General features: G+C 41.5%; 1 protein-coding gene, 1 long non-coding RNA gene and 1 other non-coding gene across 3 annotated transcripts; 1 reads left to right on the top strand and 2 right to left on the bottom strand.

The window, feature by feature from the left end:
- Window positions 1-231: 231 nt before the first annotated feature.
- Window positions 232-9,145, top strand: MCMDC2 (minichromosome maintenance domain containing 2). The gene is made up of 14 exons (XM_026035593.1): window positions 232-447; window positions 550-680; window positions 774-833; window positions 1,150-1,345; window positions 2,190-2,312; window positions 2,486-2,593; window positions 3,774-3,902; window positions 4,431-4,668; window positions 5,656-5,861; window positions 6,316-6,482; window positions 6,876-7,049; window positions 7,605-7,747; window positions 8,345-8,454; window positions 8,979-9,145. Exons 1-14 carry the CDS (start codon window positions 348-350, stop codon window positions 9,143-9,145), a joined length of 2,052 nt encoding a protein of 683 aa, XP_025891378.1. The 5' UTR covers window positions 232-347.
- A 1,198-nt stretch (window positions 9,146-10,343) lies between these two features.
- On the bottom strand, window positions 10,344-11,520 carry LOC112944204. Its single transcript, XR_003248732.1, has 2 exons — window positions 11,456-11,520; window positions 10,344-10,900 (listed from the first exon to the last, which is right to left on the bottom strand). It is a non-coding gene; the product is annotated as an uncharacterized LOC112944204 (long non-coding RNA).
- Window positions 11,521-11,592: 72 nt separating this feature from the next.
- LOC112944220 lies at window positions 11,593-11,672 on the bottom strand. Its single transcript, XR_003248734.1, has one exon. It is a non-coding gene; the product is annotated as a small nucleolar RNA SNORD87 (small nucleolar RNA).
- Between the last annotated feature and the right edge of the window lie 1,636 nt (window positions 11,673-13,308).

The raw sequence follows: 13,308 nt of genomic DNA, 5'->3' as shown, positions 1-13,308 counted from the left end.
ACTTTCAGTTATGATGGCCCATGCTTAGAAGCAGTCATGCTTCTAAGAAAAAGCAGATATTTTATTGATTAATATAAGCAGATATTAAATAATTACTTTTCCTATCATTTCCTGAAGTACTGGAGTATTTTTGAAAAGTTTGCTTTGGGAATACAGTATGCCTCAAGCCTTTAGAAGAAACTTTACATTTAATGGGATCTTTAAAAATTCTTAGGGAATTGTGTGAAAAAAGCATATTTTATTAATATATTATCTTTATTATTACTGTAGCATTACCGATTCTGACCTATTTTTATCATGATCATTTTCAGCATTTTGATAAGACTGCAAAGATCTTTTTTTGGAAGATGCATCCAGAAATACAGAAAATGAGGGAAATTGCCCTTATTTACCTTGACAGAAGTGGTGGCCTTCAGAAATTTGTGCATGATTGCAAAAAATATAATGGTATTGCTCAATCAGTAGACATTCTGTTAACGCTTACAAAGCAAATAATAATAATACTAAACAAATTGTTATTTTTATGTAAGAGGCTTTTTGCTCCCACAGACTCAAAACAAAGTTATGCTGTTTATCGCTTCATTATTTCAATAAATCCTTCTGATATTGCTGAATTAGATGCAACCCTTGGAAACTGCATTCTTCATAATCCCATACAAGCTGCACAGATTTTTCAGTCAGTAAGTGTATATACAGTCACAGCCCACAACAATAAAACTTTAGCTTTTTAACTACATGTTCCTTTCTAACACAGGATTGTTTTTCAACTACAGGTGTGTTTTGTAGCTGTTAAAACGTTATCATTAGTTGAACAATTGCAGACAGAGGCTCAGGTGAGTCTTCRTTATTTGTTGCCATCTCAAACTTTAAAGAACACAGTGAAGTATTAGCAAGGATAGCTGTTGTATTAAGTTTTCAGTTTGTATTTTCTCCTTGGTTGCAATATTGTTTGTAATTTAAAATAATTGGAAGTCTCACCCAAGCATATTCCAAGACTGACAAGATAAAACACGAGACTGAATTACACTTTGTATTTCTGAAAATGTTGCTAATAGCAGAACATCATGTTGGATTTGTTCATGCAAGTACATGTTATGTAGACATTTCAAAAGAAAAATATGGCAATAATGTAATTGTGTCTCCTCTTAGATTAATATACTGCTGAAACCAACACATTTGCCCCCCTTGCCAAGTTATGTTCTGGATCTTTCTGCGTTTCCCTTTAATTACACATCTCAAAGGTTTTACGAGGCTGAAGGAATAGTAATTGCAATGGGAACAGTAACAAAATACACGCAGGGAGCAAGATTTGTTTGTACTGGGGAAACCTGTCCATTCTCTGAAGGTAGGAAAAAGAAAAATCCATACTATTTCAAAAGCTTTTTCAAAATTCAGATAACTCTTTTGGATTAAAAATSTAGGCGTAAAAATAGCACTTTGCTGTTTTCTCAATGGGAAAAAAAAAAGATATGTCCCTCTAGAATATATATTTTTTTCTAGAAAGCTCGGTCACATACAGGCTGCTGATGTGAAAACCTCCTGGAGAATGACATTATTATACAGGCAAAAGCTTACAGCACAGAACTGATTTGATGTAATGATTAACTGATGCCTGTGACACTGCTCCTCAGGATAGTGTTACTGAAGTTATTTGTCTTTGGACGATTAAATTTAATAGTACTTTTGAGGCTGCTCTGCTTGCTTCTGTAACAGACACCATGAAGTTACAAAATAGCAGCCAAATCCCACAGTTTGGAAACGGTGCAATAAGCCACAGTGCAGCCTTTGTGGGACCACCTCCCTCTCACCAGAAATGCATAAATCCGGTGTCACTGCTCTCGGGAAGCCAGGCTGAGCTCTTTCACTTCGGGATGTGCAGAAATTCTGCCATCYTGTGGTCAGCCTCTAATAAATCATATACAAGGTGCTGCTAGTAGCTGTTAAGCAGCAGAAAGTGCAAGTCCACATGAGAGGCACCCAGCAGGCAAGTACGGTCATCTTAACAGATGTTACTTAAAAATTTGGGAAGTCCCTGTTACTCAAAAATTTGCAAATCGCTGTTACTCAAAAATTTGGAGTTAGTTCTTAATGGGAAGTTTCAAATCAGAGCCATGGCCTCATTTACAGTGGTTGTAAAATATATGGCACATTTATAGTGGTTTTGCTTGTGGATTTGTTTTGCTTTTTAGGATTTCGGTACATAAGGGTGCACATGCCTGGAGCTACGGAATCTGCCACAGTGAGGAATAATTTTGTTTGTAGCCTGTGCTCTTCACCACTGCAAGAAGACATGAAGTTTAGAGTACTTGGTGGTAGGAACTATGGACTTTCATTTTTAAATCTCAGTTATTTTTCTACTTCTGTTATATAATTAATTAAAATAACCATTTAAGGGGGAAAAAGTCCAAAATATACCAGTCAGTTAAGGGTGAAAAAAACCTTGGTACCATATTCAAGAGATTTAACTTTGCCTTTATTTTGAAAGATAAACAAATAGTTGAAATGATTGATAAGAAAGCACTGAATGCTTTCAAAGGATATGCCAACAATAAATCACATTTTAGGATTCAGAGTTTCACCGTCTTCTTGAGAGGTAAGCTGAATTTTAAGTTAATGACTGAGAATTCCAAAAATAAAAATATATCAGAACCGAACTGCAATAATTCTTTGCATTGTCCATATAGCGGTTTCTCTCTAAAATGCTGCTAATAATGATAATTTTATGTTATTTCCTAATTTTACGAGAAAAAAACATGTAATTAGCCAATTTAGTGATTAAAGACTGTGCGTTATGTAACTGCGCTGTATTCGTATTCACTTTTCTAGTTTGGTTTAAATCAAGTCATTTTGTTTAAATCAAATCTGCATTATCATATTCTAACAGTAGCTTTTTCCCTGCCCATTTTTTCTCYTTCCTTTGCTCATACTGTTTTGTACTAGCTTAGTGCGTTCTTAACATGTTTCCAGAAAAACAGCCTTTTTCTGGATCATGTCAAGATTTTTGGCTTCTGTCTTTCACTGCAGACACTAAATGATCCCTATAGTGAATGAATATTCAACTAGAATCACAGGAGACCAACCTAATTTTCTAGTACTTTTGTTTTCTTTGACAGCAAATACGTAAAACCATTCTGCTTTAATGTGATGTCCAAAGTGTATAGAATTAAGAAAATTCATTTCTTGAGAAATAATCTACTCACTGAGTTAGATGTGCATTAAATTTTCATTGGCTTCAGCCATGACTGACATTAGACTGGATTCTGTAGGGTGAGATATCAGCTTGGACATAATTCATATTTTTAAAAAATGGTTTTGGAGGAAATGCATAGGAATGTAAAGGTTTTCAAAGCTATTTGCTATGTCTTGGGGTGTGCACTAGTTTTCAACACGAATTTCAGAGCAGGCCTGCATACATTTAGAGCACACATTTTAATGCAGAACTAAAAGCACCATCCATTCTCTTTAGCAAGAACCACTTTTGGTTCAGCCATTCTGTATCCTTATGTGCTGTGCTGGTTACTTAGAATTGTGAGCTTGGTTTTATTCTAGTACCTTACGGTAGACCTAGAATACAACCCTCTTCTTTGATTAAATCAGGAATGCTTGGAATTCAACCATTTTGGGACAAAATTTTTGGACAAAAAGAAATCTGATCATGTTTTAAAACTTTTTTATGCCCTAATATATCTTTAAGTTCCTCTCTTTTATTTATTTATTTATTTATTTATTTATTTATTTATTTATTTATTTATTTGTTTATTTTGTATTTCTAGATGAATTGGCCAACAGAATGACAATAGGAAACCACTACAAGATTATAGGAATTCCAGCCTGTGTACAAAATGGCTCGCAAGCTGCAATGTGTATAGAAGTCAGTAGTGTGCGGCAGTGTAAGCCAAATAGTAAGAAAGTTCATAAAATAAACAAGCAAAATGTTAAAAATCTTTGTAAAGCAGAATCTTCAGCATTAGCACTATTTCCTATTATACAGAGGTGCAGATCTAGGAACTGCTTTGGGGTTCACTCTTGCAGTCTTAACTATATTCTTGCTGGCATTTGAAAATACTGTATTTTGCCCACTTCTCTCTCTCTCTCCATGCATTAGGAAATTAAAGATTAATTATTTACTGCAGTTGTTCTCCTTCAGCGTCTCCTCTCCATTGAATGGCACATTGAAATGAGGTGTTAAGTGGCCCTGCTATTTCAGTTTGCCACTCCTTGCATGTTCTATCAATCAGGGTTAACAGAGGACATCTCTTGTTTCTGATAGTAAAGTTAACATTGTCRGCTGCTGGTATTTGTGCCCAGAGCTAAACTTCTTCTTAGTTGTTCGTAAGTGTTCATATCAAGACTAGAATAGAGATTTGTTCTAATGTATCTGCATAGATCTACGATGAAGTATTCATTAAGGTGTATTCTGTTTTAATTAGGTCCTTCTTGTATCAGTGACAGTTTTAAGYGTCTCTTGTCACTGGCCTCAGGTTCCTGCTGGAGGTTTCCAGCCATTCTTGCCAATGTCTTTGCTTCTCAAGTTGTTCCGCCGGGCACTTACAATACTCTCAAACTCACAATATTGCTGAGCCTGGTCCTGACGTGTGAAAAGGACAACGAGGTAGCAGATTACCTGGATCTCTTGATTGTGACAGGTGACACTCTCATAATTGACAGGTAAGGAAATTGCCTGTTTCTCACATAAATTTAAACATAAATTTAAAGTTAAAAAAAAAAAATGGAATCTTTTTCAAGGTAACAGGATTAGTGTTACTCAAAAAGAGACTCCGCTTGTAGGTGCTTAGTGTTTCATTGTCATTAGTCAAGAGAAGTATTTCCTATATCACATTTAGGTTATTATGGTAGGTTATTTTAATATATTGTATCTTAGTATATATTGTAATACTATATRTTACATATAGTATGTATTGTAGTATAGCAGATTATTACAGTATATATTCTAATAGTATATGTTATTATAGTAGGTTATTTTAATATATTTATACCATACATACCATATATAGGTAACATATAATTAATAACAGTTTTTCTCTTTATTAATAATGCATGGTAAATAATGGGAGAATTCTGCTCCGGCATCCAAAATCATTAGGGACCTCCAACTGTGGAGCCAGACAGGCAGTTTGCAGTCCTGCGTGCCAAGCACGGCACGAGCTTACAGCATGAGACAAACCCTCTCATTTCTCAAAAAGCCCTGGGGATGTGACCCAGGCGAGACAGCTTATTCATTTATTTATTTATTTATTTATTTATTTATTTATTTATTTATTATTCCTTCTAGATGGCCAGAAACATCATTCATTCACTTTTTCAGTCAATGGAAAAGTTTTTGTACATTAGGAGCTAACAGTGTTTCTGACTTGGTAGAAATTCCTCATTTGCCTCAAATGTTAAACCCATAAGAAATGAAGTCCTTCTTGTAGCTGTGACAGAGGAAGCTTGGGTTTCTACCTCTGTGTTCTCAACACSTTTGAACATGCAAGTTTTGCTACTGGATTTTATTTGAGGAAGGTGATTTCTAATTGAGCACTGTGTGTCTTTATCAACCCTGAAGTATCATTGTAGAATAGYGTTATGTTTAAATTTTGTAAAACCAAAAACAAGTTTACAGTTTATGACTGACAGAATTGTTTAATCTCGCAGACTTCTGAATTACAGTATGTGTCTCCTGCCTCGGGGCGTRCGACACCCATCCTCAAGTGAAATTTTTCCTGTCGTATCCAAAGATAAACATGGAACTGGAAGTGCCAGTATTCAAGCCTGCAGTGCTCTGCTGGCTAAAGGTGGTATCTGCTACATAGGAGACTTATCTTCATATAAAAAGGATAAACTTGAATTTCTGCAGTCAGGTAATCTCACATTTACTGACAAGCAAGGAGGGATACAAAATGCATGAAACAAATGCACAAAATAAGAGTTAGATCTGCTTCTCACCTTATGGCCCTCAAACACTGGGGAAATCTATCACCTATTTTTAACCAGTTTTAAAGAAACAGGAACAAAATAAATGTGTTCCCATAGGCTTTTTTGCTACACAGACTCCATCAATGAACAAAATCGTAAATTGACAATATTAAACAGTAAGAGAAGTGGTTCCTTAAGTGTCTAAAATCTACGCTGTAGCCTTGTAGTAGGCACTCMGATTAAGTACCCTGCGTGTCAGGAAGCGTCCAGCTCTATAAGCATCACCAGGGCAGTAGGTAACTGGGAGTGTTTCCGGGTGCTGTGCTAGGGACTACMGAATGGATAGAATCTATAGCATAACTGCAGGGATTGTGTGACTGACACTCTGTCCTGTCCTAGTGCTGGAGAGCAGAACAACAACACTGTTCATTCCTGGGAGGAAGTATGGAGAAGCAGCTGACCAGCAAGTGACTGTTCCAGTTCAGACTAATTTTTGGTCTTACGTAGACGTGGATGTTTCCTCAAAGAAACAAGTGCAAAAGGAGAGCTCTTTAATTGGACAGCTGGTAAAGCCCGTGCCCAGTGTCCCGCAGCAGTCGTCTGTGTTTATGCTTATTTCAGCTTGTGAAATAATGAAAACAATTAAATTTGCTCATTTTGCCCCAAAAGCCAAAGATGAAGTCACTGTAAATCACATAGCTTCTAAAATTAGCTAATTTCCCAAAAGCAGAGCTGTCATTTTGTTTGGAATAGCTTTCAACAAATACTATTGAAACAAAAATGTACTGCATATATTACAGAGGTTTCATTAGATAACCCTGTAGTACTCAGCATTCAAACTGCTATTCAAACTGCTATTCAGATTAAAGAAAATAATATCTCCAATGTTTCTACAAGTAAAAAGTCATATATATATATATATATATGTATGTTTATTTTCTCTCTGGTCTTCTCTTTAGGACTTGAGTCTGATCTCACCTAACCTTCTAGATGTATTTGGGCTTCTGTTGTACAGTGACCTTCCCTCTTGTCGGCTGCCTTTCCTTGTGCATGGTGTCTTGAAGCAAGCTGTTAATCCTGAGGCAGTGCTGCACAGAGTCTCGCAGCAGTGCACCACGCAGGACTACGAGCAGGTAACACTACTGCCTAGTCAGAAATGCAGGATGCTTGGCAGTAGCAAGGAGCAAGTTCCTGAACTCAGGTTTGCTTGTTTTTAAATCTGTCACTATTCRCTTGCCAACAATTCTCTCCTACCATATTCCACTACCATTGATAAGATCTTGCTACTGATAAAACTAGCTTTAGTACTTTAAAAGAGCCAACATAAATTCAATTGGGTCTTGTTTCTGAAAAACTACAGTAGTTTAGTAGTAGTAGTAGGTTGACAGTATGAAAACAGATGTCTAATACTTCTGACAAGATTAAGTTGCAATCAGCAATAAAAATGCTTCATTTTAAATAATGTGTCAGTATCTCTCATATAATCTAATTGACAAATTAACAGTTTACATAGAGCAGCACCTGATATAAACAAATCATTTTGCATGGCTGAACAGTGAGAGGCTTCCTTGTAAAGACTGTTTGTGGAATAATGTGCCAACTACATTCCTGTGCCACTAGAAGATGTGAAAAATGTAAATTCTTTATTTTCCACAGTGAAGTATTTAAAAGTTGTACCATCTCTCTAGTTTATTTTGTTTGCTAAGAATCTTCATRTTGAACTGAGTTCAGAAGCAGAAAACCTAATTCAGGGCTACTATCTTGCAAGTCGCAGAGTGAGAAGAGATGTGATTCATGGATCAAAATTATCAGCATCCGCGCTAAAAATTCTGTATGTCCTGCTTTTCATATTAAAGAAAGCACCTCTGTACCCCTCTGTACCTCAAATAGAAATTGTGCTAATCTGCTAGAAGCTACAAGTCTAGATGGGACTCCTTAATTTGAAAAGTTCAAGAGTAACATACCCTAACATTCATGGATACCTTTTGTTTTATATACCGATTTGGGGAAAAAAATAAGTGTAAGGAATTTTGCCAAGCATTGGCAAATCAACTGGAAATCAATGATTTAAGAAACCTACCTCAGAAAAAAAAGAGAGGGGGGGGAAAAAAAAAAAAAAAAAAGAGACAGTTATCACAGCTTTACATTGTTCAAGTTTAAAAGAGACAATCAGTAATAATGCATATTATGCCAGGCTTCACTGCGGTCATAAACCAACGCGCAGAGGCCCCGCAGCGCGCTGCGCTGCCAGTGCCACACGGAACCGGGCGGTCTCTGGGAAAGCTGCACAGCTGCCCTCTGTACGGAAACAAGGCCTGCAGGTTGGGCGCAGTCTAGTGACCTGCTTGCAAGGGCATGCTCATTTTCTGGGCTCTTTTCTGCAATACTTTCTGGTACTACATCTCACCTGGTTACATTCATTTCTTAGGATTTCCTTGTCTAAGGCGCATACCAAATTAAGTTTAAGGAAAAAAGTACTTCAAGAAGATGCATTGATTGCCATCTTACTCCTTGAATCATCGCTCACCCTAAAGCATGGTAAATAATGTAACAACTTTAGTCTTGGATAAATCATTTCCTTTTCTTACAAAGTGCATTAGAATCTCATTTGTCAACTGAAGGTACTTGATTTCTGTTGACAAAAGCAACTATTACTAGAGGAAAAAAAAGTCTTTCAGCTAAAGCTTTCCTGGGAAGAGTCTCAGTGCTGCAGACTGCACTCTCCACAGGCCAGCACTTTGTGCTTGCATGGTTTGCATTTGGCTGCTTCTCAGGCACCCCACGTGGCCCAGGTTGAAGTGGAACAACCAGCTTCACTGTTTCTACCTGGGAAAAGGCAGAACGGAATTTTTGTTTGGCTACTTTGCTGTTTTTGTTTGGTTATCTAGCATCACACTTGTAGTTTRCGTAAGAATTTGACAGTGAGACCAGAATTACAATAAACCACTAGGAATAAACTGTTCCAAGTTACTGTTCTTAACCATAGTGCACCCCCTGGAAATCTGGTGGCAAAGGGTCATGCAGCCTGATGGCCTGACAACCCCAATCTGTGTTTGGCCCAGGTCAGTCTGTATTCTGCGTGGCACCCAATGCTGTGTTTCCCTTGGAGCTCCGCGACGAGAATTCCCTGCACCAGAGAGACCTCTACCTCACACAGTGTCACCAGCAGCTGCTCAGGTTTATCGGTGCCTACAGCCCAGGAATCCACATCAGCACAAATGAAGAGTGAGGAGCAGAGCGACAGCAAAGCTCCAAGCGCTTAGCCTAGCTCCGTGACAGACTGCAGGTGTGGAAAATGCACAACTAGAATTTGTAAGTTATTATTTTTAAAAGCTTTTAAATTATTAAGCTTTTTAATATTTTTGCAAGATGCATGTTCAGTGCCATTCTGCTGTGGAATAAAACRTGGTTGAGGGGATTTAGCCACACATTCTGAGTGGTGTTCAACAGCAGCAGTGTCTTCACTGTGCAGACTTGTGGCTTCACCCTGAGCTCCTGCTTGTCTCCCTGGCCATGGCTCATTGAGAGGAGTGCTGCACCTCACTGCAGCAGCCATCCTGGTGGCAGGGGTGTCCCTGGGGTGCCCTGCAGGCAGAGGGAGGGGATCCCCCCCTGGAGGGCAGTGTCCAGTGCTGGGCCCCCCAGTGCCAGAGGTACAGGGAGTTACTGGGAAGCCTGTCTCAGAGCACTAGGGGCTGGAGCAGCTCCCCTAGGAGAGGCTGAGAGCTGGGCATGTTTCACACGAGGAGGAACAGGCTGAGAGGGGATCTTCAGCGTGCACAAMCACCACCCTGAAGGGAGGGTGTCAGGGCGATGGAGCCAGACTAGGCTCAGGGGTGCCCAGMAACAGGACGAGAAACAACAGCCACATGCTGAATCCCAGGGAAGTTCCACCTGAGCTTGAGAAGTCTTCTTTATGGAGAGGGCGGCAGAGCCCCGAAACAGGTGGCCAGAGAGGCCGTGGAGTCTCCTTCTCCGGAGATCTTCCAAACCCGCTTGGATGCMGCCCTGTGCTCTGGGTGTCCCTGCTGGAGAAGGGGGTTGGACTAGATGAGCCCTAGAGGTCCCTTCCAACCCCAAGCATTGTGTGACACAGGGGACACGTTACAGCAGCCACCCACACCCCTTCAGTGCTCCAGTTACAGCAGAGATGTCCACGTTACAAAAGTAGCAGGAGGTCTAAAGCCCTCCCAGCAGATAGAAGCCAAACCAAGTGTTTTTGTTGGCCTCAGGAGAGCATCCAGCAAGATCACCCTGCTGCTGCCGCCCTCACACACTTCTTATAAAGAAGTTTAAACATAAATGCAGAATTTTAGATATTTTGTCATTACCAAGAAGATGCACAAAACAACTGTCACCAAACATGAACACCCTAACTCAGAGAAACTAATACAGGAGAGTTACAGTACACAGGAAAATGAGGTATTCAATTTTTATTTAATATATTGGATACACCAAAAATAATAYAGACAGTGTGGACTGCCAGAGATGCTGACACCATCACTGCTGTGTCTGTCCCACATGAGGAGTCTGCACAGCATCATTTGAGTTTATTCCACAAAAGCCATTCATTTTTTCCTCATTAAGGCTATTAGTCAAACAGCAAAGAATTTACCAATTTGGAACATATGAGGTATCTGATCAACAGTACAGCACACCTCTTTTCAAGTTTCTATGAAAATTCTTTGAGCACTTTCCAAAGGCATGGTATTCTGCAGGAGCCCTAGAAAATACTCATGTTAAATTGTGCCATCGTGTGTGCAGAGCTGCTTCACCTTGACCCTACAGGCAGAGCCTCTCTCTCACCAAGGCTTCCTCCAGGCCTCACCCACACCTCGCACCGGGGCGCCGCTGGCCTCGCAGCATCGCGCCCAGGCACAAGCTGCAACCTCAGCGCTACCKCAATTCAGGCAGCGCTGCCGAGGAGCAGGGAAGCTCTGCACGTGTTTCCAAGTGCACTTGGACTCCCACACTTCGGGCCGCTCTTTTCCATGGAGGGAAAAAGAAAATGAAAGCATTAGTGAGYTTTCCTATAACTTTATATAAGGACCAAGTAAGCTCTTTAACTTCCTTGGCATTTCAGACTTAATCATGCACATCACTGACCAGTCAGATGGGTAAACGGCAATAAAATCATCACGATGCCAGTAAAATCACTTCCATAATACCCTTAACATACGTGCAAGTGCTTTGTAAGTGATGAGCCACACTAAGGAATGCATAATTTTTAAAAGTAGCTTTTATTCTGCAAAACGGGTTTTTTAATCTTTATCACCACCCAATCCCAGCTTCTGTTTATTGTCTTAATCACAAGTGTGAGAACTTGTAACAATGCTCTCAGTTAAAAACAACCACCACCCACCCACCCCACAACTCCGAGTCGGTCAGAGCCCCAGAGACATCCTTGGGTAACAGGCCCGGCCTCCAGCTGAGAAGCCCACAGGATTCCAGCAGGAGCCAACGCAGCCAGCGCCGCTCACACGTTTTCCTAGAGCTTCAGGTCTGCAGCAGAGCGAGCGGGGGAGCCCTCAACACTCACCTTGCTCAACAGCCCAGCTTCTAGGGGTGGAGACAGCAGAGGTGGTCACCCGAGGATGTATCACCYGTAAAAGGGAAAAGAAAATCAGAACAACGGCAGTGCACCAAACTGGGGAGGAAAAAAATTTCTATTGTTTAGCTGGCACTTCAGATACAAGTTACTCATCAAAGAAAATCAGTTGGGTAAACGGCAAACAAGTCATCATCATTATGCCAGCAAACCACCTCCGACCTGCAATGCAGGTGGTGATTTTTTCATGTCATGCCTCTTTGTGACAAGAGAGGCACCTCCAGGAACGGCAGCAGAACCTTCATTTTTGCAAATGGGAAAGGCAGCCTGAACTCAGTATTCTTAGGAATTTAAGAGTGAATGAGGAGCTCATCTTCCCACATTCACCATCAACATCAAAACAGGAACTCGATCTCAGACACGTGAATCATTGGATTTCTAGCGGTTTGTATCGAGGCAAGGAGCTGCCTTGTATCAGCTGCACAGGAGACAGAGGGAGTCACGAGGCAAGTGAAACTCAGAGCGACACAGACACGCTGCCTCACGCAGGGCGCCTACAAGGGCGCTCGGCCACAGATCCAGTCACAACGGGCTGTTAAGGGACACGTCCCGGCCGAGCAGCACATGCAGCAGGAGCATCTGCTCACCCCATCCCTGCTCTGCCCCCAAGATTAACGTGGGGCAGGCTGGAACCACACACCTGGCTTCAGAGAGCGCTTTTGCAGCTCTTCTCAGCGCTACGTACCGTAAAAACGCCTACATCTGTAGCCTGAGGATTCACGTGATGCCTCYCTGCTTGCAGAGCAACAGCATAATGAAGTCCGGATGGAGCATTCCCAAAGCCAGAAACAAGGTCATCTCCAACTCCAGGTGCTACCCAGAACAACAAAAAAGAATAAAACAGGCTTTATTCACCACAAAACTGCATTTCAGCAGCAGTAACAGAAACACTCAACCTGTGTCTACACATTATCAGCCTGGAGATTAAGGTCGAACAGCCCACCAGCCTAGTGCCTAAAAAGCTCCAAATGAAGGAGGTGGTTTTGGAATCGCACGCTGCTCCAGATAGGCAGCAGCTCTCAACCTTCCCTGGCCACGGCGACCTTTTCCTGCAGGTTTGATTCAGGGCTGCTCTCGAGGGATTATCCTGGTACGAGAGCTTTGCCTTGGAGATCTCRGAGAGGCTGGAGGAACAGAATCCCAAGGTAACCAAGGATTTTAAATATATTCCTACAACCTGAAAAGAGACGGATCATCAGGGTCACAGAGACTAAAAAAAAAAATCCCCAGAGGGAAGAAAAAAAAGTGATTTAACTTCGGGACTAGGTCATGCATTTACTGCTGATGAAAGTGACGTATGAAGACAAGCAAAACCAAGTCTGTCTGGACACCTAATGTATGCTTATCTCAAAGCCCGGCTATGCCAGGGAGCAGCTGCAGGCCGGCAGCAGCGCTTGCCCGCAGCGCGGGCCCCACGGCTCCAGCGCAGCCTCGCAAGACACTTGGGAGCCTTTGCCAGCGCGTCCGCCCCGTTCGGGACACAGCCGGGTAGAACAACTACTGCCTCTCGGCTCATGGCTTACGCTGCATGAAAAAAAAAAATAATTCTTGACATTCAACTCGCCGTTGTGAATCGCCGGGCTTGGGCTCCTTACATTATGCGGTAGGAAACGTTCCTAATTCCCCGGAGCTCCAGCTCCGCACCCGCCCCAAGGCCTCTTGCAGCGCTGCGGCCTGGCGGGACCGAGCGCCGCTCCCGCGCCCTCCGCTGCCGGAGCGGCCGTTACCGGCGGCCGTTACCGGCCGCTCCCGCGCCCTCCGCTGCCGGAGCGGCCGTTACCGGC

This window comes from Nothoprocta perdicaria, unplaced genomic scaffold (genome assembly GCF_003342845.1).
Source record: "Nothoprocta perdicaria isolate Ctin4 unplaced genomic scaffold, notPer1 scaffold_162, whole genome shotgun sequence".
NCBI lineage: Eukaryota > Metazoa > Chordata > Aves > Tinamiformes > Tinamidae > Nothoprocta > Nothoprocta perdicaria.
The sequence above is the reverse complement of the archived record's forward strand: the minus strand, read 5'-3'. Positions and strand labels throughout refer to the sequence as shown.